The sequence below is a fragment of the Mauremys reevesii genome, unplaced genomic scaffold (genome assembly GCF_016161935.1).
Source record: "Mauremys reevesii isolate NIE-2019 unplaced genomic scaffold, ASM1616193v1 Contig66, whole genome shotgun sequence".
Classification (NCBI taxonomy): domain Eukaryota; kingdom Metazoa; phylum Chordata; order Testudines; family Geoemydidae; genus Mauremys; species Mauremys reevesii.
The window spans coordinates 160,814-185,640 of NW_024100880.1; the positions used below are offsets into that span (position 1 = coordinate 160,814).

The 24,827-nt window shown below is 45.8% G+C and overlaps 1 protein-coding gene across 1 annotated transcript in view; it reads left to right on the forward strand.

The window, feature by feature from the left end:
- The window catches only part of LOC120394565 (NACHT, LRR and PYD domains-containing protein 3-like), a 142,355-nt gene extending 118,148 nt beyond the window's left edge, over positions 1 to 24,207 (forward strand). Inside the window, exons 14-15 of the mRNA XM_039518784.1 lie at positions 20,214 to 20,381; positions 23,525 to 24,207. Of these exons, the coding sequence (XP_039374718.1) occupies positions 20,214 to 20,381; positions 23,525 to 23,621 (265 nt within the window). The 3' untranslated portion in view covers positions 23,622 to 24,207. The remainder of the gene's footprint in view (positions 1 to 20,213; positions 20,382 to 23,524) is intronic.
- Positions 24,208 to 24,827: the final 620 nt, after the last annotated feature.

Genomic DNA, 24,827 nt, shown 5'->3' on the forward strand with positions numbered 1-24,827 from the left:
GATCGCTTGTTGTGGGTGTCTGAGCTCATTTTCCTACCCCACGTGAGCCAAGATCTGGGGAATCTCTGCCAACTAGCTTAGAACTGGCATGCTCAGAGCATGCACCAAAAACACAGTGCTGAGACTGGGGTGAGGAGCTAAGAACTGATACGCTTGGCACATATCAGAAATTCTGTGGCACTGAGGAGAGGGAAGGGAACAACCACCGAAATGAATGGAGCAGTTCACATATCTGAGCTAATTTTCAGACTATAGTCATCCCCATGGGGTTTTCTCTTTCAGCCGCGAACATCTGATTAAATGAATGGGCCATTTAACACCAGTCTGAGCCTTCAATTTTGAGGGGTGAAACACCCAGGGTGGAAATCTGAGAATGAAATATAAATATGTGGGAAAAATTAAATGAAGGTAAATGCCCACACCACCTTAACTCTGCCCTCTCTGAGTGATGTCTCAGAATGCCCATAACGTACACACGTGCAATCCGGCATTTCATTTGATGGACAGATGCTACCTGCTCTTGACTGACACTCAAACACTGACCCTACTCCCCTGAGACAATGCCACACTTGTAAAATTTAACAACCCCTTCATACCCTTTACAATCCTGTCAGACTTGCACACAGGTTACCTCCTCAACCTATATTCTCCCCTACCCATCATTAAATCCCCAGACTACTCTCCTATCCCACCTCACTACTGACAATTGCCATACCACCCAGTGTCCTGCTACTGACACAACCTCCACAGTTCTATACTGGAATGATGCAGCCTGGAACTTCATGGCTCACATGCACCTCTTTCTTTTGAGAATATACAGGAGGAAGACTCAGAGGCAGAGCTCCTTGTATCACAATCACAGCTCTTCCCAGCTGCTTCGACTTATTCCTCCACTATTCAGTAGAGTTACAACTAACGGAGTGAATGCATCTGGAGGACATGCACTTAAACCCAGTGGCTATTGTCAGCTCCAAGGGAGCAGAGTTAAGGTTGTGTGGGTGTTTGCCTTCACTTTGTATTTCCTGGTTTTCTGAAGTGTGAGAAGGGCATAAGCTATCACTGGGCAGCCTTAACTCTGAATTAAACAAGATTTGTCATTTAATTAGTGTATTACAGTGTTGCTTAAGTGCCCCAGCCACGATTAAGGCCTCAGTGTGTTGTTAGGTGTCACCAGGCAGTTCTCTTGTAGTCTTCCAAGTTCTTTTTTAGCACGTAAGCAAGGTTTAGTCGTGGGGTGACACGGGTTGTGCAGTTTTGGGAAGGAGGGAACTAGGCAAGCTGCCAGAGAGTTTGCTGTCTGCATTGTGCCTTGATTACAGTCTATTCTGGAGGCAGGTTTCTGCTTGGGAGTTTGGTGTTGGGCTGAGATCCCTGAAAGAGGAGACAGTCCTTTATGCTGTGTGGCCATCTCATTCCAGGACAAAGTCAAGTGGAAGGAAATATTAGTCCCATTTTTTAGATGAAAAAATGAGACCCAGAAAGATGGAATGACTTTCCCAAGGTCACACAGGTAGTGTATGATAGAGCCAGGAAGTGAACACAGATCTCGTGAGTTCTCATCCAGGGCTTTAACTGCACAACCAGGCTTTCTTGTGCATGGAGCTATATTCATTCTTGTGTTTCTTGACTTCAGAATTGTGCCTTTTTTTAATGGACATGTCTCTTTTATATGGTTAAGGTTATTAAGGCAGAGCTATTTAACCAGAGTACCACTTGGGCATCCCTCCGGATTACAGCTACCAGAAGCCCCCATTCAGGGTAGAAACCAAGATCACAGAGCTGAACCTGGTAGCTCCCTTAAAGGGACAGTGCATCCTATGACAGCATGTTAAAATGTCTCAGCAAATTCAGCCTTAACTTCTCACAAATGAGTGTTCTACTCAGAATGTCTCCTGAGGGCACTAGAGGATGGCCTAGGGATGATATATATGAGAGAGAAGCTTTAAGGAATTTTAAAAAAATTTTGTCACTGGGCACTAGTACTGAACTAACTTGTAATTAAAGTAGAGCCCAAAATTGCAATTGATTGGTCATGGGTGAGGGTTGTCCTCATGGGTGATGACTATATTGTGGCATATGCTTCAAAAGCACTAGCTAAACACACCACTTCCCATTGAGAGACATATGCTGGCTGTTGTGTCTGGGGTGTATTCTAGCTCTATTGATTTTTGACCATATATGTTCATGAAACTTAAGTGCTGGAAGCCATATCACACAATCCACTTTGCAAAGCATCACCCTCCATTTTATTGTGGTGATTACAATACTTTGATTTTTGGGGCCTTAGCTCCTGGAGTCGTGAATAATTTAGAATTTCGGCTTAAAATTTATTTATAATGTTTCTCAGCCCTCATGATTGTGGAGAAAAGATTAAAAATGTGAACCATGTGTAACCTACACATTCAGGAACTAGCTGACTAAGAAAAAGCAACACAAAAGCATTAATTTTAATCATGATTTTGGGATCATGAAGTCTGACTTTTGAACTCCTGCAACTGGCAATACTTCCTATTGTTGTCAGATGTCACCCTGTCAAATGTTGATAACCGTTCGGCTGAATGTGTGTACTCCTTCTGTGTGCTGCCCTCACTCTGCATAGATAGCTGGCACAGCAGACCCCAAGAGAACCCCCAATGACCACAGAATCAGATAACGTACAAAGGCACCCAGCCAGGTTTATTGGCAAATGAAGCACAGTAATAGTTTCCAGTAGACTACAGGATTTACTACAAATATGTGCCCCCTGACAATGGACTAAGCTCACTCATTGCCGGGATTTTCCAGTGCCCCCTAAGCTGGACAAAGACAGCCCCTCTGGGATACATTTTTATACACAATTACAAACAAGTTATACCTCACTCCTGACGTATCAGGGTGCCACCCTTTGACATATCAAGGTGCCGCCCATTTCCTTGTACATGGTCTTCAATCATGACATCCCTATGTGTCATGCTGTCATCCTGACTTTATCCTTAGGATGGGTCAGTATGTTCTTGTTATCTATGGGGAGTTTTCTGGAGTCGAGGTGTTCTGGTACCGCCTTTCTGGAATGTGCCTGTGTGAGTGTCTGTGCCTAGCAATATCAGTCCTATGCTTGCCTGATTCTATGAGCAGGGCCTGCCTGTTGCTCACAACCTGACTTTGCTTTATATTACCCGTTTCCAAAACAACCTTTCACAGGCTCAGACAAGAAACAAAAAAATGACCAGCCTCACAGCAGCATGACAAAGTAATTGTAGATGGCCGGCCAGGGGAATAATCCCTAGTGCCCCTACCAGAGAACCATACTGGTACAATATATATTGTAACATCAGGGGTATTGGAAGGAATGAGGCTAAACCACATTACCTAAAATCAAAAAATCTCTTAACACAGCAGTGCCTGTTTACCCTGGAGCAGAGACAGTAACCATAAGAACACTTTGTTTCAGTTTCCCATTCCTTCGGCCTCTCTCCCTCGCCACAACCCCCTGCAGCCCAGGCACCGGGGGAGAAGAAGCCCATTGCAAATTAATTAATAATAGAGATTAAATTGCTGCACATGCAAAGGACATTGGCCCAATGCCATACAATTCAAGCATAGCCCACAGCTGTTAGTGTCAATGTGGGGCTATTTTATAAAATTGCCAGGGGGCTGATTAGATTTTAAACCTGAAATTTAACAAACTAGATTAGCTAATTTGAAATGCATTTAGCCAATGAGCGTTTGCAAACTAATTTTAATGCTACATTCTTTTCAGGTCAGCTTTTACCTTGAACAGTATCTCTCAGATCAGGACATGTGGGGCTCTTAACTGATCAATAGTTTAATTCCCCCAGAACCATATATGTAAATACACTAGGCATTTACCGAACACTAAGAACACATGCAGTCTTGGAATTGGTTAACATAGACCAGCACTGGGGTGCAGAAACTATACCAGAAAACAATGCAAATCACACAAATTTCTTATTACATATGTTGTGACAGGCCATCAAGGTTTACATATACTTATAATCCTTAGTTATCAGTTCATTATTCCCACTAACATGCTTATAAAAAGAACACAGAGAAATACGATTGGTGGTGGTGTTGTACAACAAATCTCTCAGAAGTTTCTTAGTCAGAGGGATTTTATATTTCATTTATTTAAAAAAAGCCTTGTGAAATGCTAATTTCAAAGCAACTGGCCATTCTATATAATGACCATTGTACATAAGAGACTCTAAAGGCATTCTGCACTTCCTGTCATCAGAGGAAAAGCCCATGTGGGTAGAAGCTGTCAGGCTATTTTCTGACAGAAGAAACTATAAATGTGGATTCAGGGAATGATCCTTTATCTCTGACTGTTTGGACTCTTACAAGGAAATCAGATGCAAAAATGAGATCCCTAGAGGCAATCTGGGTACCCTGAAAAGACTTTTAGGACACTGGCAGTTTATTACATCACAACCACAATCTGGATTTACAAACTGTGACTCACCTGTTAATATATTTTACCTGCTTTAACTTCTCAGTTGCTCTCATTTCCTTTTCTTAGCCAATAAACTAACATCTAATGCAGGTTCCCCCTGCTCAGTGCACCTGCAAGTATTCAGTTCCTTCCCAAGGCATTAGACCTGCAGGTCTGTAGCAATAACTGAATTTGTCACATTTTATGCTCCAATACTTAAAGAAGAATTTGCTCTGGCAGCTAATGGCTTATGCAGAGACTATTGTCAAGAGCTGGTCAAGAACTTACCACTGGAATGATATCCTGAAGGAAAACGCAGCTTCCACAAAATAGAAACTTTGTGTGAGAATATTTTGATTTTGCATAAATATTTTGATTTTTCATAAGAAAATTCAAAATGATTTTTTTGTTTGTTTTGGGTTTGCTCAGCCCAAATCAGAACTTTTTTTGTTGAACTGACCCAAAACATTTCATTATTAGCACATTGCCTTATGGGAGTTATACCTCAGGTCTTCATTCTTCTATGAGCTAGACTCCCTGGAGGTCTACGTCTCCCACAGTGCAGTGTAGACTCTCCTCTAATCAATGCATGTGATGCATCATGGGTGGATTGAGGCTGCATCATGGGAGACCTTGTCAATGCAGGAATCTTGGGCATAGGGGAGAATGGCTGCATACTACAATTGCAGGAGGCAATGCACAACAACAGGAAAATGCAGCTTAATGCAAGATATTTCATTTGGGTTGAGAGGGCTGAAACAAAAAGTTCCTTCATTTCTAAATTGAATTTTTTTTTTAAATTTCTGTTCCATGCAAATTGACACCATCTTTTTTGTCAGGCTTTGAAATGAAAACTTTGGACCTAACTGTTAAATGAGGACTCAGGCTCTGTGAGTCACTTTCAAACAACATAGGAACCAGCATGAAAAGCCTTTTCTACTTTTACTTCAGGCTGTGACTGAAGTTATTGTTGTTTTAAATGCTCACGGAAGACTCCACTTGGATCTCTGACAAACTTAACAAAACAACTTTTAGCTACATTATCTTTCTTTTAAGTTTTCTTCGGGTTTTCTTTTAAACATGTCTTTCGGTTTTAAAACTTGTTTTTATTATAATAGTATGTAACCCCTCCTCTCTTTTCTCTCCCAGACACTTGCTATCACTGATATTTGGGGTATTTTCTCTCCACTCTTTGCACGGATCAGGTTCTGGCTTCTTTTTCTTTTTTGGCTCCTGGTATCTCCACTCAAAGAGACTCTGCACTAAGCCCAGTGCACAGGGTGACTGTCCTTTGATAAAGCCATGATAATACTTCAATCTGTAAAGAAGTGTAAAGCCCAGTATACAAGGGACAATAGAGTAAATAAAATAAGCCTCAGCAAATGAATGACACCAAAAATAACACTATAACAGAAAGGTGAACGGTATTGTTCACAGGAAAATAGTATCTGGGGAAGGAAGAGGTTGAGATTATCTAATAATTAAGAAACATTATTAACCCAATTTCCTGCACTCAAAGTTCACAAACTCCTCTTATCCCAGCTCCCAACCAGCACATTCCCAAGGTGGTTGGTGCTCCTGAGGTCACATGTCCTGAGATGGAGTGTTGCAGCTCTATGGTGGTGGCTGATAAAACAAAAGTTGCCTTTTAATTCATGCCTTGGTAGGTCAGGCTCCTCTCCTGACTCCGTCCATGTTCACTAGAATCCCTTGGGATCTTGGCCGGCTCTTGGTAACCTGTGCTGGGTAAGATCTCTCTCTCTCTCTCCTCTCTGGATGCTGGTCACTGCAGTGCTGGAGCTGCCATATTCTTGAAGCCACAGTCTCAGAGTAATACAAACTCCTTTTCGGGGTAGTGGGAATTTAGCAGGGGCTCCCTGATCTGCGCTGTCTCTCTCCCAGCTTCCAATTGTAAACCCTCTCTCTCTCTGTCAGGCTGCCCTTTTCCCTGTAAACTTGCTGTTGGGGGATGTGCAGCCCTGGCTTGTCACTGGACTGATGGACGGACTGTCCGGGTCACCCCGTGCAGAAGCCTCTCAAACTAGGCCCACCCAGGGCTCCTTGTTTCTTCTGTTCTTAGTCCTGACTCCAGGCATGCTGAGCACAGGGTCCAAGAGCACTGGTAGCCATTTTAGCTGCAGTCGCTTTTGATAGGGCCCCCTAGAGGCTCAGACTGGAGCTTCAGGAGCTGGAAAACCCCATAAGAGGCTTACGAGCACAGTGACCAATAGTTTCAAATTAATTTAAGGGAGGAGATTTGTGGTCATGATGGGGAGTAGCCAGGCCAAACATGAGCAGTGCTCCGGGATCACACATGCATGGACATTTATCTCACACACACACACACACACACACACACACACACACACACACACACACACACACACACACGAAGTACAGGAGGATCTCTCTCACTGAGGACTGTGGGATTGTTTAGGATGGAGGTTGAGAGTGAGTGTGCTTTGCTGTTGTCTGTGTTTTGGGGGGAAAATTCTGTGTGTGTCATTATTTTTTGGTAGTTCTGGGTTTATGTCAGGATTCCTTTTGTCTTAGCAGGCTTTTGTGCACCCTCTGGACTGGGATGGCCGGTTGAGGGCCCAGGGGGACAATGACTGCAGTTTGTTGCAGAGTGTGAGGGTTTAATGTGTGGCTACGGGGTTTGGATTTTGCCTCCAAACTCTGCCTCTGTGGAGGAGCATGTTCTAGCTGTGGGGAAGGTCACTGGGTTTAAGAATATGATGTATTGTCTCCCACATGAGCAAGGCTGTGTTGTTTGTTGCTACACATAGCCTCTTTGAGCAGGTGGTTGTGGAGGGGAAGGGGATTAGGGTGTTTATATCCCTGTTGTGCCCCTCTCAACATCTGCTATTACAGTTGCTCTTTCTAATGTCCCTCCATTTTTAGGAAATGAGCAGCTGGCCAGAGACCTGATGAGTTATGGTACGATCACTAGCTCTATTAGGAGGATTCCATTTGGCTGTAAAGCCCAGAAGTTCAGCATGTCTTCTCCTTTCATCAGCAGCTCTATATGATATTAAGCTGTGCTTCCAAAGTATTTAAAGTGTCCATGAAGTATCGGATTGGAGAGTGACACAACATCATGTTTGTTGCTACTGAGGACGTGGCCTGTTTTCGTTGTGGGAGTCTGACACATTAAGTCAATCAGTGCCCCTGGTGACCCTGTGCCTAGGAATGTGGGGGGTTCTGAGAGTAAAGCACAGGGTGGGGTGGCTGCGACAGAGACTGAGTGCCACCAGGCTCAAGATATCTCTGGGAATGTTGGTTATTGAGGGGAGGGGGTTAGTGACCCCTTCCCCCCCCAGGGGAGATTGTATTACTGGTTCTGTGGCTCCTGGTTCAGTGGACTCGCAGCCTGATCCTGTCTGAGAAATGGAGGCTGAGCCTGTCGCTGTGGTTTCCATGGCTTTGGCTGTGGATTCTGGCTTGTTGGCAAAACTCTGGGATAAAAAAACAGCCACTGAAGGCCCCAGTGGATTAGTTTAGTCAGTGCAGTGGGGGAGCACATGGCTGTGGGTGCTGCTGAGGGTGAGTCTTTGGTTGGAGGCATGGGGAATTCTTAGGTATTAGTTTTGCCCCTCGGTCCCAGCAGCCCACTCCCTCTGGTCTCTCTGAGGTTCCCCCTCCTCGAGGTCATTAGTGACTCTGAGTCTCAGAGTGTGGGATGAAAAACTCATGGATTCTTTGGGACCTGAACTCCCTGAAGGGGGGATACACCCCGGAGGCTATGACAGGTTTCTGGATAAGACTAAGGGGAAACGTGCTGTAGAAGTGGCAGATTGGTTTCCTGAACTTCATCTGTTTTTGTTATCTGACTGCTCAGTATGCTATGAGATGTGTCTGTGTGTGTGAATTTGACATACAGAAGCGATATAGACTGAATAAAGTGATGACCAAAGCACGTCTCTCTTTGACCAATTGAAATATTGCGGATTAGCGGATATAGGAACACTTAGTAGGGGTTTTTTGTTTTTTTTTTTTTTTTGCAGGGGGCAGGGTCCTGTTTCTATCTTTTTCTTATTTTTTCTGGTCTGAAGGATAATATTGCATGTGGCTCTCTGAATGTCAGTGTGCACAGGGACTATAAAAACATAGGTCTTTTTTTGAGTTTCTGTCCCAGAAAAAGATAAATATTTTGTTTTTGCAAGAGATACACACAAATGCAGGCAACCAGACTGACAGGCTTCCTGATTGCAGAGGGGAGGTTTTCTGAGTTGTGCTTCCATTGCAAACGCAGGGGTTGCCATTCTCTTTCAAGACAAGGCAAAGCCCAATTCGGTGATCTCTCTCTGATTAACACACGCACACGGGAAGGAGAAGTGCAGGGGACCTATCTCTCATACACCGCCTCCCATTGTACTGATTGTCAGTTACTCTCTAAATAGTTGTCCCTGAAGACTTGATCTATCCTTAAAACAGTCAAAATTTTACCACTGCTTTGGCCCAACTGCCTTTCTGTCATGACAGGGAGCTCACTCAAATCTGAGTGAGTGGCACTGTGACCTCATGCACCAGGTCGCAACACCCAGATCCGGGACCTAGCCAGCCCTGCAGGACTGAAGCTGCAGGAGCTGCTGCTGTGGGTTAAATGCATGGTGAACTCTACCCACTCCCCAGGGCCAGGACATGATTCCCCTCCACCACCCTCAGGTCAGGGCCTCCCATTCAACCCTTTGACACATTCTGTCAGGTTGCAGTGCTCAGAACTTAGGATTTATATAACAAATACTTAAGTGCTGTATTTAGCAAGTATTACGTTAACATGTATATTCTATATCATGGGTTAAAAATATTTCATAAGCCAGACATTTTGCACTAAAGCTACTTATTATGTCGTGACAGGCCATCAAGGTTTACAAATGGGTCCTGAGACAAAAAGGTTGAAAACCACTCTTTTAGCTCAGCCATGGCTCCCCGGACTTCTAGACTCCTGGCTCCCCATCAGCCCTAGCGGATTCATGGTGAGCCATGAATCTAGAAGCCTTGAGAACCTAGAAGCCCTGGGGACAGTGACTGAGCCAGGAGCCGTAGAGGTAGGGAGCCAGGACTTCCAGAGGTTCCAGCTGTGCAGTGGCGAGCCAGAAACCGATCCCTATCTCGAGCTGGTGTTCTCAGGGCTTCCAGGTGCTCAGCTGGTGACTTCCACCAGCTTATCAGCAAACACAGACTTCTTGCATATCATTTTTATTTAATTTAAATAATTTACATACAGATTATAGTTTATGCTTTAACACATGATGTTATAATTTCTTATTTAATTTTAAATATTTTTAAAAGCAAAATAGATTTAATTTAAATGAAAAATCCAATTTAAATTAATCTGACCAATAAAAAAAATCAGACAATGTCTGTGATTCTTTTATTAAAAGAAACATCTATTTTTCTGCACCCTGCTTACATTCAATATCAGGTGTGAGGCATGAGCCAAAGCAGAACATGACCGTAGGTGTATTTCTGCAGGAATTGCTTGTTTATGTAACCACTTTCAAGTAAAGACTAAAAACAAAGATTTAAGTTTGTGTGACAGGGATTTTTTTAGTTTACAATAGAAACAAATGTGCATGAGGAGGTCTTTCACCAAATCTTCAACTGGAAACCAAACACTTCAGCCAGTGAGCTACCAAATTTGGCCCTTTTATAGAACCTCTTCCACAATTTACCCATGAACGGGCTCTGTGCATCTCCCTGTTGAGCACCAAATGCAGTATTGATTTGGTAAACAGATGTTCCATGTGTTTGTTCCTGTGGAAGAAATAAACTCCACTCTCAGGTTGGAAATCAGAGACCGCTTTATTCAGGACATGCAATTGCAAGGGAAGAACACAGCTGACAGAGTATCTCTGCCTCAGTTTCTTCAAAGTACAAGCAATATCACACAAGCATTTATACATTTTAGTGGCATGCGCTAATTAAAAACATCTGCAGTTTGTTTGTTATGTCCTGCTCATTCCTGTATTTTCTCACTTCTCTTCTGAAAACATCGCTATCTCAAAGCTGGGTCACACTGACTCTACTGTTTCTTACTTGCTTCTGACATGAGCCCTGCTTCTACAGGTCTCACAATATTTGGCTAAGACTTGCATGACAGTTGCTCTGTTTCTTACAACTGAGAGGCCTATATTTAAATTCTTTAACCCTGTTTCCACATTCCCCCCTTTTGTGCTTGTCTTTAGCACAACCAACGTTCTTAAACCTCCAGTTACATCATGCCTTGTGTTTCTGTTTCTAGCATAAAAGGATCAGGACTAGCCCTATACATCTTAGCTAGATATAATGATAATGCGTGATTATAATAAACATGAAAGGCATTTTTGTTATTACACTTATCACAACAACAACACATTCCTAGACTAAACAAAAACAATACAAGCATTAATGTCCCCATTGTAATAATATGCTGGGGTAGTTTCACTGCCTTAATTAGATAGCACATCACTTCATAATTAGTACACAAAGTAAACACTCTATAGGCTATATGGAAAGCATGATTTTCAATTTGATATATATTCTGAAGCACATGGATTTGACCTTGTAAATCAGAATTTTTTTGAACATCTGGTAGGAGTAAACACAAATTCTGAAATCGGTCAGGTATTAAAGTGGTAGGGCTTTGTCTACAGGCCAATAAATAATGTAATTTCCTGTGGTCATGGTGAGATTAAAATGCATATCTAGCAAAGTGGTGGCCTTCATATATACGCAGGTATCATTAGCTTGGAACAGTAACTATCTTATCAGGGTAGTTCCTTGTCCCATACCTTCCCAACAAACTCTGTTAAACATTGTGACAACTTCCCTTGTTTCAGTTTCCTTACACACTAAATCTGCGAGGGTTCCAAGGACCAAATATCCACTGATTCCCTATTCCAATCCAAATATCACGTGTTATTCCAGGAGCACTAACAACAAATCGGCTAGGCATTACCAGGTGGTCTAATCTCCCAGATATCATGGTGAATTATCCAATATCACATGCCTCCTCCCCACGGACCCGGCAGGATTCGGAATATGGGAGCCGACACCCCTCCTATCAGCCTGTATGCTTGGAAGGAGCACTACAAGTACTTGCACATACATCCTGAAAATCTCCAAGTATATCTCCGTGTCACAAATCAGATGGCACTCCTGAAGCACTGTAAGGGCACTAGGCCATGTCTGATGCTTGAGATCACTCCGAATGGCCATCAGCTGATCATTCAGGAAATTCTGAATCTCCAAACATGCTAGATCCCACTGCAATTCCCTTTTTGCCTCAGTGATTTTACTACCATCTCTGTCAACAGCTCCTGGGTCATTGAACTAAGGGCAGAAATAACATGTAATTCACCAACTCCAGCTTGCACCTGGGTCAGCTGTGCTCCAGTAATAAGACGAGTGGCCTTTTCTAGTTGCTCTAATTTCTCATCATGTTGTTGGCCCTTAAGAATATTCCAAATTGCTGCTGCACTATTTGCACCATCCCACAAGTGTCCAGCTAAATCTCTTTTCTTTCTAGAGGAGACCCATGTCCTTTGCTCTGCTAGCCAAATAGCAGCCCCCTTTGAGCAATTTGGATACATGAAAGTGATTTGAAAGCTGGATAGGGGCAGGGTAAATTTTACAGTCCCTAATGGGGCACTAATTATTGTTATTTGATGTCTTAGTACATCTGTCTTGGGGATAGCATTATACCACAACTATTATTTAAATATTCTCAGGTAGTTTAGAGAGGCATTAACATTAATAGCATAGGAAGGGATATACTGTAACATGGTACAGGTTAAATTATTAGTTACTGGGATCATTTCAGTACAAATAAAATTTCCAATAGCAGAACACACTCTCTGAGTATGAGTCTGATTATTTACTAATTGGGTAACCAAAATAATAAGGACCCCTTCCCCTGATATAATGGCCATTCCAGGGGTCTGTAGTATATCAACCCCATTTTCAAACCTTAATTTCAAATTCTTGAAGCTCATTTGTAGTGATGTCATATACTTTTATCTCCTCTGACCAGTCTTTTCCACTCAATTGTTCGCTTATTCTGAACCTTAAAAATATTTTTTTCAAACAATATTTAAATAAATCACTAAAGTGTGAAGGCCTTGGCCATTGGGTTTTATCAGATATATGGCATTGTCTGTATTTGGATGTATTACAGGGGTAATAGTGTAATGGAGGACATGGCAAGGGCAGTGGCAACAAGGTGCCTTTGGTATTTGTCAGTTAAAATTCACTTAAGGAGGGCAATACATGCTGAAGGTACTTATCCAAAAACACAGGGCGCAGCCTGTAGAATAAACCTCAAAATCCAATCAATACCACATTACCAAACATGCGTCCCACAAGTTTCTTCCTGCCAGTGTATAATTCTTTGTTTCTTCACCAGGGTCAGTTCTTAATGTCTTTTGTAGTCAGGAATTCCTGGACTTTGGCAATTTCAGAGGAGCAAGTATTTTCTTCTTCTTTCCGGAAGCAATCATGGCTCAGCATCATACAGGGAAGAGATTACAAGCACGTCACCCTAGAGTGCTTTGGTTTCTGTACCAAATACTGAATCCAGGTTAGCTCTGTCAATGGACAAGGGAGAGGTTACCAGCACATCACCTTGTCCTTTTCTCCTGCTGTCAAGAAGGAGGAAAAGAAATACCAAAAGGAGGGACAGGCTGATCAGCAGTCGGAGGGTCATCTTGAGGTGGAGGGGCCTTTTTGCAGTAAAAAGCATGGCTCCTTGGCACTTCACAGCAATGTTGGTAGTTGGCAAAACTTGGTAAGGGCCTTTCCATCATGGAGTCAGAGTGGTCTTTCGTTGATGGACCTTACGTAGACTCAGTCTCCTGGTTTCAATGAATGGCAAGGCAGCTAGGGTCTTTGGGTAGGGCCTCTTTTACCTGTGAGTAAAATGCCTGGCACTGTTTTGCAGATTTTACAGCTGCTTGGGCACATTCCCCTCCCCTCCTCCCCTTTTCTTGGTTGTCAGCCAAGTCTTAGCTGGGAGCAGTGTCCTTGAATGGGGCCAGTGTCTTATCTTTGGACTGAGCTTCTCCCTTTCTTGGCTTATTTTAACCTACAAAGAAAACTTCCACTCTTCACTCATACACCTTTTCCCAACAATGAACACATACACATTGCCATTATACAGTACTTTAGTCTTATTATTCAATGTGTGCCACAAACACCCTTCCAGTAAAATAACTTTATTACAGAGCTTTGGAGCAACAAGCCAGGACAAGCACACCCAATTTGAGGAGTCCACTTGGTACAATCTCTGGTGTCTTCCTTCCCTCCCCAGCCCTCTGGCTAGAAATCTGAGGTAGCCAGAAGGATCCCCTGTGCAATATGGGGAGTGGGTTAATCTTTCATGTCCTTGCTTCCAAAGGCTGTTTGTGTATAAATTTTAACAACATATTTTTCAATTCAAAGATCTGGCCAATGAAGTTTATTTTTCTTACTTAAGCAAATGTATTAGACTTCAGTATATCACATTTTCCTGATATTATCAAAAAACTTTGTATTTCAAGTTGAATAAAACAAGTATCTGCATTTTGATTTAACCCTTCTATTTGATTTTGAACTAGACTGTCCTATGAAAATATTAAACACAAGAATTCTGGCCACAGGACAAAACACAGAACATAGTTCCCATTGTGCCAGTAAATGCATGGAATGTTGATTGCTTTTCAGCTGGCATCAGTTTTCTCTGATTTTCTGAAAGACAAAAAGAACATAGGTCTACCCCTTCTGCGCTATCCCGTCTGAGACACTCTTTTCCTACTTCAAGGATGTGTTCAATCGCGAGGCCCAAAACAACATACCTGAGAACACTTATTCCCTACCACTTTTAAAAACTCTCACACATTAATCTGGAACAATGCATGTCATGTACCCTATGTATCTCGTCAACTTTATAACCAAGTGTAGACGGGTCGGACTCACCCCTGCAGCGCCTCCTGCTGGTGACTCCGGGAATTAGCTCGTTTTCCAGCACTGGAGCACCCTCTGCAGACCGGTGATCCGCCTGTCTTCTGGCCTTCCATGTCCCTCCCTGGACCCGGTGCCCTTTTAACCTTTAACTGAGTTTCCCCTTCCCAGGGGAACCCCCACCCTACTATCCCCACTTCGCCTCAGTAGTGGCTACTGCCAGTCATTGTCTAGCCCCACGCCCTGGGGCAGACTGCAGTATCAGCCAACTCATCACTGGCAAAGGGGTTTGGACCTGCTGCCTTGGCCTACCCCTGGGCTGCCCTCTGCAACCCCCAGTACCTGTTGGCCCACTGCTAGGCCGCAGCCTGGGGCTTTCCAGGCTAGAGCTCTCCAGTGCCTCAGCCTTTCCCCAGCCCTGCTTCACTCAGGTACCTAGTCTCTAGCTCCCTGCAGCTAGGCCCTTCTCTCTCTGAAGGCACAGAGAGACTGTCTGGGCTTCTGGCTTCCCTGGCCTTTTATCGGGGCCAGCTGTGGCCTGATTGGGGGTGTGGCCCAGCTGCAGCCACTTCCCCATTCAGCCCAGCTTTTAAGCTGCTCTCTCGAGCCTTTGCCCCTTCCCAGGGGAGTTTTTAACCCCTTCAGGGCCGGAGCAGGGGTCCACCCTGCTACACAAAGACTTTTAATTTCTCATAACCCAAGCTTCACCCCAGATATACAGTGCCTTTCCTTCAAACCTGAGTAACATGAAGTTTAATAAAATTATTTATTAATGAATTGTAGTAGTGGTAAAATGCCTTCGCTGAGATCAGCGCCTCACTGTGCTAGGCACTGGACATATTATGGAAGGTGCCCCCAGGTGGAGCTGTTACATGTGTCCAAGTTCTTTTTGTTTAGGATATAAGCAAGTTTCAGTCTTGGGGAAACATTCAGTGTTTAGGTTATTCAGGGTTTTGTGTAAAGGCAGCTTTGGGAGAGAGGGAGCTTAGTGAGCAGCAGGAGAGTTACAGGTACACTTAGAGTGCACCCAGACTCCTTGTCACTGATTTCTCCTCTGATCTGCAAAGTCCTAGACACTTACTATTGCTCGACAGAGGGGTAAGACCGAAGTCAGAATTGGAGACTGGCTTCAGAAGAAGGAGCACAATACATATAGACAGTCTCTGCCCTGAAGATCCTACAGTCTAAATTAAATGGCAAAACTCTTCATTAACACAGAGTTAAGGTTGCCTAGTTGCTTGGCAGAGCTGGGATTGTGATATGAGGGGATTTAAGTCTGAGTCCCTTTGTGCATTATCAAAGGAAAGAGATGTATGTGTACCTTGAGGTTCCATCATTTCAGTACAAAACTGAGTAGGTCGTGTCAGTAGCAGGGCACTGGGATCTTCTTGACACATGGGTATTGTCAGTAGTGAAGTGGGGAATATGAGTGCAGTCTGTAGATTGAATGATGGGTATGGGGAAGGTATAAGGTTGGGGGGTATCCTGTATGCATGTGTAAACTTTACAAGTGTGGTATTCTGGCAGAAGCGGAGGTGCAGTGTTTCAGTGTAAGGCAAGTGCAGGTAGAGCCTCTGCATCATGATGAAAAGGAAGAATGCAACTATGTGTGTTATGGGTGTATTGAGCCATTGGTCAAAGAGGGCAGAGTTAAGGTTGCGGGGGCATTTACCATAACTCTGCGTTTCTTGTTTTCAGAAGTTTGAGTTTTGCCGAACTCAAGTGTTCTGGAAGGGCACAAGCTATCACCAGGCAGCCTTAACTCTGTATTATCTAAGTTACTTGCTACTTAAATTACTAGTTTTTTAAACAGAGAAATGTTTGGTAGGAGTTAGTCGTCATTTAGACAGTTGTGGTTGTCACTTAGGTTTGCAGCTGCTATGCTGTTGTGGCTAGGTAATAGTCAAAGGACCTAGCTTTTATATGGTGCTTTTCCTCAGTAGCACTCAAAGATCTTGACATCATTTATCCCCATTTCACAGATGGGAAATCGAGGCGCAGGGAGGTGAAATGACTAACCCAAGCTCACTCAGCGCCAGTGGCAGAGCTAGGAATAGTCCCAGTCCAATCGTCTTTCTACTAGGATGCATGGTTGCTTTGTGATCCCTCAGTGCTCCCCTGCCTCCCATACATTTTGTAATAGTGGAAAAGGGATAGTGGTTTGTAATAACCGAATTTCCCAAATCTGAACTTTAGAGTCCAACAATTGGGAGTTATCATATACTTCTAAGCTTAATTACCAGCCTAGACATTACTTTGCTGCCACCACCCAATAATGTACGTGTATTGGGACACAGTCCTTCCCCAAAATCCTTGGGGATCCCAAGAGCCCCAAATCCATGGAGTTCTTACACCTAGGAGAAATAAACCATTTCCCCCCCCACCTTTTCTTTCCCCTCTCCCTTCCCCCTCTCAGCGTTAACCAGCGAGAGAGAGAAAAAGAAACCCAAGAAATCAGATTATAAAAAGAAAACTTTTAATAAGAAAAAAAGAAATAGAAAGACATAGAAATAATCACTATATCAAGATGACAAATATAGGGTCCGTAAACTTATGAGCAATGAATAATTAGCCTTACCCAGAAATATCAAGTAAAATATCTTAGCATTACACACGTGCAAATACCAAACAAATATAAAAGCCTATATTGTTTTTCCTATACTCACACATTAGAAACCGAAGACTAACAAGTCTGGAAATAAAAGGATTTCCTCAGAACCTTAAGCCACCCAGCCAGGAGAGGGAGAGAGACGAAAAAAACACACACGACAAAAGGTTTCCTCCACCCGGAGTCAAAACATTCTGCCTCCTGATTGGTGCTCTTTACAGGTTTCACTTTACAGGTGAAATGTTAACCCTTCACAATCTGTTTATGACATGGTTGTACTTTGAAAGTTTACAATGAGCAGCTGCTAACAGGGCCAGTGAGAGAAATCTCTTCCATGCTTTATGTCCCAAAACCTTGACAATTTTATTACATGGTTGTTACATAACTTTTAGCACATGAGAGAAGACTGGTGTATCTCTCTCCTCCACCCTCTATACAAACATTCCCTGCAACATGTAGCCCCTGAACCAATATTTCCAGCTCCTGGTCTCCTTCCCATCCCATTAATCCAGTGTTTCCAAACTTGAACATCTCAAGAACTCCTTTCACTAAAATGTCAAGTCTCTCAAACCCCCTCCTAAAAATGAATGTTTGCAGGGATTTTCTCCCTTACCTGAGCATAAATTATAAAAGTAATGACATGCCCCAGGCCCTTTAAATTGCCACCAGAGCCCCACTGCTGGAGCCCTGGGGTAGGGCTGTAGGGCTCTGGGGGCTATTTAAAAAGTCCGGGGGTCCCGCTGCTTCTACTGCCCTGGCCCTTTAAATAGCCGTCAGAGCCACGCTACTACTTCAGGGCTCCAGCAGCTATTTAAAGGGCTGGGGCAGTAGAAGCAGGGGAGCCCCAACCCTTTAAATAGCCCCCAGAGTCCTGGGATGGGGGGGGGCTCCAGCTGCCTCTGCCGCCCTGGTTCTTTAAATAGTCGCCAAAGCCCCTCCGCTTCCCCAGGGCTCCCGCAGCTATTTAAAGGACCGGGGTGGTAAAGACAGGGAGCCCTGGCCCTTTAAATAGCCCCCTGAGCCCGGGCTGCTGATGCTACCCTGGGGGGGAGAAACCTGCGGGTTCTGAGGGGGGCAGTCTGGGGCAGGACATGGGTTGGGGTCAGGTGGGTGGGTGGGGGGGTGGAGACGGGCACATGGGGCTTGTACTGTACTCACCAGGTTCACCAGGTGGTTCCCTACTGGGTCTTCGGCAGCACTTTGGCAGTGGGACCTTCATTTGAAGGACCTGCTGGCGAAATGCCGCCAAAAACCCGGATTGAGTGGAAAAAAAACCCGCCGCTGAAGTGCCACAGAAGATCCTTGGGAGCTCATCACTGGATATTGCATGTAAAGCAGGCCATGTAAGGTATCATGGGAAAGGTTATGATCTGCTGAAACCCACTGTTCCATCTAAATTTGTACATCACTAATGAATATAAAGTTATGAGAATTGTGTTGTATGGTTGTCACTAAAATATGCTGTGGGTTTGGGAAGTGCCCAGATACTAGTTCTCGGTGTCTTATGAACCGTAACATCCAGTAACATCCAGTGGGGTGAGAAAACTGCTTACTCTAAACACTGCCTAGTGTCTTACAGGTTTAAGATTAAGACTGTGCACTTGTTTTGTTTTCTTTAGTAACTAATTCTGACTTTTTGCCTATCACTTCTAATCACTTAAAATCGACCGTTTGTAATCAATAAATTTAGTTTAATGTTTATCCTTACCAGTGAGTTTGACTGAAGTGCTCGTAAATCTGCTCAGGTTACAAAGGCTGGTGTATGTGCAATTTCCATTTAATTTCCAATTAATAAACTTTCATTTCTCAAGAAAGGGTCTTGAGCAGTGCAAGATGGTATATTCCTAAGGTACGACTCGTGGACCCTTTCTCTGTGATCATGAGTGGCTGTAGGAGCATTCACGCAACCTACCTGGATATGGGGCTCCACATGCGGTTGTACTGAGTGGTAACAGCACCTGGAGGGGTTTGCTGCTTGCCACCAGTATGGCATTGTGAGAGACAGCACAGAATAGAGAGTAAAAGGGACACAGCAGTCCCACAGTCACAGGTTGCACACCGGGGGTGCCGTCACCTTCCCATTGGGCAGAGTAACAATATTTTAAGGCAAATGAGGTGATGAAGGAGGCCATGCAGGTGACAGCTCTGATGGAAGGTGTCTCAAAGCATGTGCAAGATTTAGCAGGTGGGGATGGGATCATATTTGGCTGTGCAGGGGGCTCATTGTGAGGCCTCGAAGGAAGACAAAGGACAGCCATACTTGCAGGTGGTCCTTGAAGTGCACCTGGTCATAGCCAGTCTGCTGCCATGGTTACCCATTCAGCTGGCTGGCAGCTCCATCAGGAGCCCAGACTCTGTAGGGGGGTTGCAGAAACCAGCAGAACTTCTGCTTTTATAATCCCTACAGAGACTCTGGAACAGGCCCTGCCACCAGGGTCACACAGTCTCCCTCCTTTCAGGGGCTCTTCCCTCCCCGGACCCTGGGTAACCCCCTGCCATAGGGATCTTTTTCTCTTTGTCTCCCCCACTTTGCTCCCTGGTCTCAGTGGAAGGTGGGTGTGATGCTGCCTGTGCTGGGCCTCCCGGCTGCCTCCGCTCACCATGCCTGATGGTCAGAGCTGGGGACAGAGACAGGAGACGTCTGCATCCTGTAGGGGAACAGCAGAGCCAGTGCTGGGGGCGCGGAGGGGCAGGATCTCCCAGCTCCTCCTGCTCTGAGCCTGGTCCAGCTGCCTGGGGAGTGGGCTCCCCTACAGTCTCCGTGTAGCGATGGGGCTGCTCTGATTGGGCTGTACCATTGCGGGGCTGATCAGTGGCAAGTCCAGCCTGATTAGTTGAGAGCTGGATAGGTGCAACTTTTTACCTTTCTGAATTGTGGTTGGACAATGGAAAGAGTGAGGGGCGGTGCTTAGGAAGGAGTTTTTATTAAATATTTCCTGGCCTCCACAGAGTCTTACCCCAAATCTTATTTCTCATTACTCAGTGACAGAGGTTTGAAGTGTCTAGGCCATTCGCACTGTTGATTGGTGAAGGGCAAGGGGTGGAGTTTAGACAGAAAGTCCCACCCACTGTTTGTTTCTCACTGGAAGAAGAGGTGGGGCTTGGGAAAGAGTCTGTCGAAGTTTTTCTGGCTCATTCGCGATACTGATTGGTCAGACAGAGGGGCTAGTGGATGGGGTCACCTGTCAGAGCAGCCGTGACGAGCCCCATTCATATCATGATCCTCCTTCTCTGCCTTTCTCTCTCTTGCAGCTTGGGGTACTGCGGTATCACATCCCCTGGCTGCAAGGATCTCGCCCCTGTTCTCAGAACCAGCCAGAGGCTGACAGAGCTGAACCTGTGGGGTAAACTGGGAGATGCTGGAGTGCGGCTGCTGTGTAAGGGTCTAAAACATCCAAACTGCAAACTACAGAAACTACAGTAAGTAACAGCCAGCTCCCTTTAGACAAACAACAACAACAATCCAGCACTGCCAACATGAAGACGTCAAAAATCATGAGTTAGACCCCTGAAATCATGACATTTTAAAAAAAAAAATCCAATTGTGTTTTTTTAGTGTCTCTTGACTTTCTAACTCCCTTCTTCTCCTTTGCCAATGTGTGTGAGATGATATCAGATTTAAAAATCAGTCTTCAGTGTATACAAAAATTCATGCCTCTCCCTAGTTGCTCAGATGGAGACTGCATTTAATCTCTCCTCACCCATCATGTAGAGGAATTTCTATCCCTTTCTGATCACTGTCTTGATTGTGTCCCCCCTCCCCACACATTTATTTCCTTGGAGAAATCAAGGGCTGGATTGTGAATAGTCTGAGAACCACTGACATAGTTAATGCCTCATGAGCCACATTCACATTTAGAACCTACACGACTTCTTAGGGTTGATGAGTGTCGTTATACATAGTAAAGAACTTGAAACATATTCATATCAGGGTATAAGTCAGGAGTGGGGAACCTACAGCCTGAGGGCTGGATCCGGCCCCTTGCTCATTTTCATCTGGCCCATGGGCCACACATGATCAGCTCACCCACTGGTGGGGGAGGACACCAATGTTCGGGGCTTTCCCCTGCAGCAGGGCAAGCCAGCACTCGTGGCTCGAGCCCCATGGGGGGGCAGCACGGCTCAGGGCTTCCTGCCCGCAGGGCTGTCGCTGCGAGCACTGGCTCATCCTGCCGCAGGTAGGAAGCCCCAAGCCTGGGCATCCTCCTGTGGGCCTGGAGCCAGGAGCGCCAGCTCGCATCCCTGTAGGGGGGAAGCCCTGAAACTCAGCGCCCCCACCCCCAGGGCTGGAGCTACAAGCGCTGGCTCATCCCACTGTGGGGAGAAGCCCAAAGCCGTCATGCACCCATGGGCAGGTGAGTTGAATGTGTGTGGCCCACCATTTATTTTTTCAGTGGGTCAATGGCTTCTCTTACAAAAATGGTTCCCCACCCCTGGAATAAGCAATAAGATCACACTAAGCTCCTCACAGTCCCTATGTCCTGTCTAGCTCTCAAACCAGCTCACCCCAGCTGGGGGAGGATGACCCCTAACACCCTGGCTGTTCTCCCTCCCTACAGGGCAGCCGCTTGGTCCCCACTCTGCTCTCTGGCCCCCCTGCACTCCCTGGGGCTGTGTGTGCAGGGCGCCTGGGCATCATTCACTGTCAGGGCTGCGAATGGGAGCCAGCCCCAAAACCTTCCCGTAGCCTCCTGTGGTGGTAGCTCTGTCTATGGCTCCTCCTTGCTGCTCTGCAGAGCTTGCCTGAAACACGGAGCAATGCTGACAGGTGGGAGGCAGCTCCCAGCTGCCATCACAGGCGTTGCCTCCATGGGTGCTCCAGGACTCAAGCACCCACAGAAAAAAAATAGGTGGTGCTCAGCACCCACCAGCCATTGAGGTTCCTGGCCCTGGGGCTGGCCACCGATCACTTGCCAGGGTGGGCCCCATTGGAGTGGGTGGGGGGAGGAGCATCTACCGGGAGAAATAAAGTCAGTGTCTGTGGCTGCCAGGATGTTGGGGTCATCCTTCCCTGAGCCATGCTGAGCTGAGAGCCCTGCTGCTCCTTCCCCTTTCAAGGGAGGGTGGTGATGTGCAGGGTGCTGTACAGTTATGGGGGGGGGTCTGTAGAGGCATCTCTGGGTGGGGAGAGGGGCGCTGAAGATGCTGTGCCTAGGGGTGCGTAAGGTGTAAATCCGGCCCTGTCAGAGTTCTTAATTTGCATTACAGGCAGCTTCTTTCTTGTTTGATGAATTACTTCCTTACAGAGGCATATACACTGCATATGTTTGCTATTACGTTAGAACAGGGCACAGATAAGTGAAAACAACACATGCTGCATCCCACCAGATTTTCATGAAGTTTAAATACTGAACACATTCTTATACACTGAACATCTCCTTCGAATGATACTAAAATACCAGTCAGCTGGTCTGGCTCCCAGCTGAGAGTTTGTCAGTTCTTAGTTGATGTCTATGGCTTTGGCCAGAGTTGGCCCTTGGTTTATCAGCATCACAACTCTGAACTGAGCACTGGCTCCTGCTCTCCCAAACTGGCTGCAGACAGACAGACCCCATTCATCTGAACTGGCTGTAAAAGTAAATACAAGAGTAAGTGACATGTTCCTGTCTTCCTGCAGCCAGGGTGGAATTTGAGCTCCCACCTGCATTTCAGCATTGTCAGGCCAAATCTGCAGCCCCACAACAGCTGCTAAAAACTCTCCTTCAAGAACAGTGTTACCAGGGGTGAAAGTAACTCACAGGACTTACCGGTAGGGCTGGAGTCCTGAGGGGAGGGGGCTCATCCAGAAGAGGTGGGGCCTCAAGATTTAAAGGCCCTGGGGCACCAGCTGTGGCTGGGAGTTCCAGAGCTTTTAAATCACCCATGGGGTTCCCAGCTGCAGAAGTGGCTGGTGGCCCCTGGGGCGAACTAAAGGGCCCGAGACTCCAGCTGCCGTGGAGCTCTGGGCCCTTTAAATGCCAGCCCCGAGCCCAGCCGCCGGAGCTGCGGACCGGGATTTAAAAGGCTCGAGGCTCCTCGCAGAGCCCTTTAAATCCCCGCCGCTGAAGCAGATGCAGACTGTACCGGCTTACTTTCACCTCTGAGTGTTACTGAAGCCTGTGAGGAGGGGGTGTGAGGAGCACATGAGAGCTGAGATCATGCTGCTTCCATGGAGAGATTCTGTGAGCTGGATTTTGCAGCCCCTGCTACCTGTGAGCACTGAGTGCCCCACAGCGATCAATGGGACTGTCCGTGTCAGTCAGTGCTCCTCACCCTGACCAAGGGCTGCACAATCCAGCCCTTTACATGCAGAAAGGACATTGCCGTCCCTGCCCAGAGCTCACAGGGTGAGTGGGGTGTGTGTTGGGGGGTGCAGAGCAGGCCAGGCTACAGACTGCACCAGCACTTCTCTTCCCCCTCCCCCAAGGGAAAGGCACCTCCTGGCAGAGAGCTCAGCAGGCAGGGGACTGACAGTGACACAGATCCTGTGGGTGCAGCACTGGGCTTCCTAGGGGCTGTGGGCTCAGATGTTGTGTCTGCAGAGAGAGTTAATACGTCCTTTTCCTTCCCTGTTTTTCCTACAGTTTGACGAAAGGGTATTTAAGTGAAGAAACACAGGCAGAGCTGGATGCTGTGAAAGACACAAAACCTGACCTGGTCATAGAGTTACTGGACTGGTGAGCAGGAGCCACTGCACCAATGCAGCTCTGACCTGGCTGCCCTGCCACTAGCTGAGGGAGCAGCTGGGCAGTGGGAGAGAGAACACCTGCCCCTGTTAAAATTAAACCCCGCCAGCCCCAGGGACTCCAGCAGCAAATGTCAACATTCACGGCACAGGCTGAGTAGAGATTGTTAGGGCTTAGGAGTAGGAGCTGGGTTTGCTCTATTCTCACTGTGCAATGGGGTAGAGGTTTTTAGGGACGAGTCGGGGGGGCAGAATGGAGAAAGGGGATCAGGGCCTAGGGGAGCGAGAGATGGGAGGTTATGAGATGGAGGGGTCTGGTAACCTCCCTTTTTCAGTCTATCAGTGCAGGGGGAGACTCAAGAACCATCCTTAGGTCCAAAGGGGAACTGTCCTTTCTTACAATGGTTCATACTATTACGTGTATATTTACAAGGGGGTTGTAATTTTACACAACTCCACAGCTATTAAGTCGGAATTTTTCTGTAGCCATCTCCAACAGAGGTTTGTCCTGGATGTATATTTGTGTCAGTTTTGCTGGAGTTCAATAGAGATCGCGTATCAATAAATAATTCTGCACTTTCAGAATTTCTGCTCAATGTAAAAGAATTTTCCCCTTCTCCAGAGCTGGGGGGAGGGGGGGAAGAGGGAGTCCTCAGGGATGTTTCACAGAGATTTTGTTATGATCCCAGTTTCTTATCCATTCTAGTCAACACTTTCAGAGGTGTGTGCTGGCAAAATGACAGTTTGGCTGGCTATAAGGGGGAGGGGATTGTTTCCCCCCATTCTCTGGATGCTCCTGGCTTTTTCCAAAAACCGGTGAGGGCGACAACAAAGGTCCCGGAATAAAAAGTTGGGAGGGAAGAACAAAAGAGCAGGACAGAGAGATGGTTAAGGACAACATGGCTGATCACCTGGTATTTTCAAAAGCCCTAACAGGCACCCCTTGTGCCTAGACAGATGCTGCTGCTCTAGTTAAGCCTGATGCATGATTGAGGAGGGACAAGTGAACACACTCACCTCACAACCACTCCCTTGCTCATAGGGATACAACACGCATGCAGGCCCCATTACACAACAATTAAGATGCCCCCAAACACACATAGTGTGTATTTGTTTGTGGGCTTGACCAAGCAGGAGGAGGACTGGACTTTCCTTAGCTCTGTGTTAAGAAGTGTTAGAAGACTATTGCATTTTGAAAGATG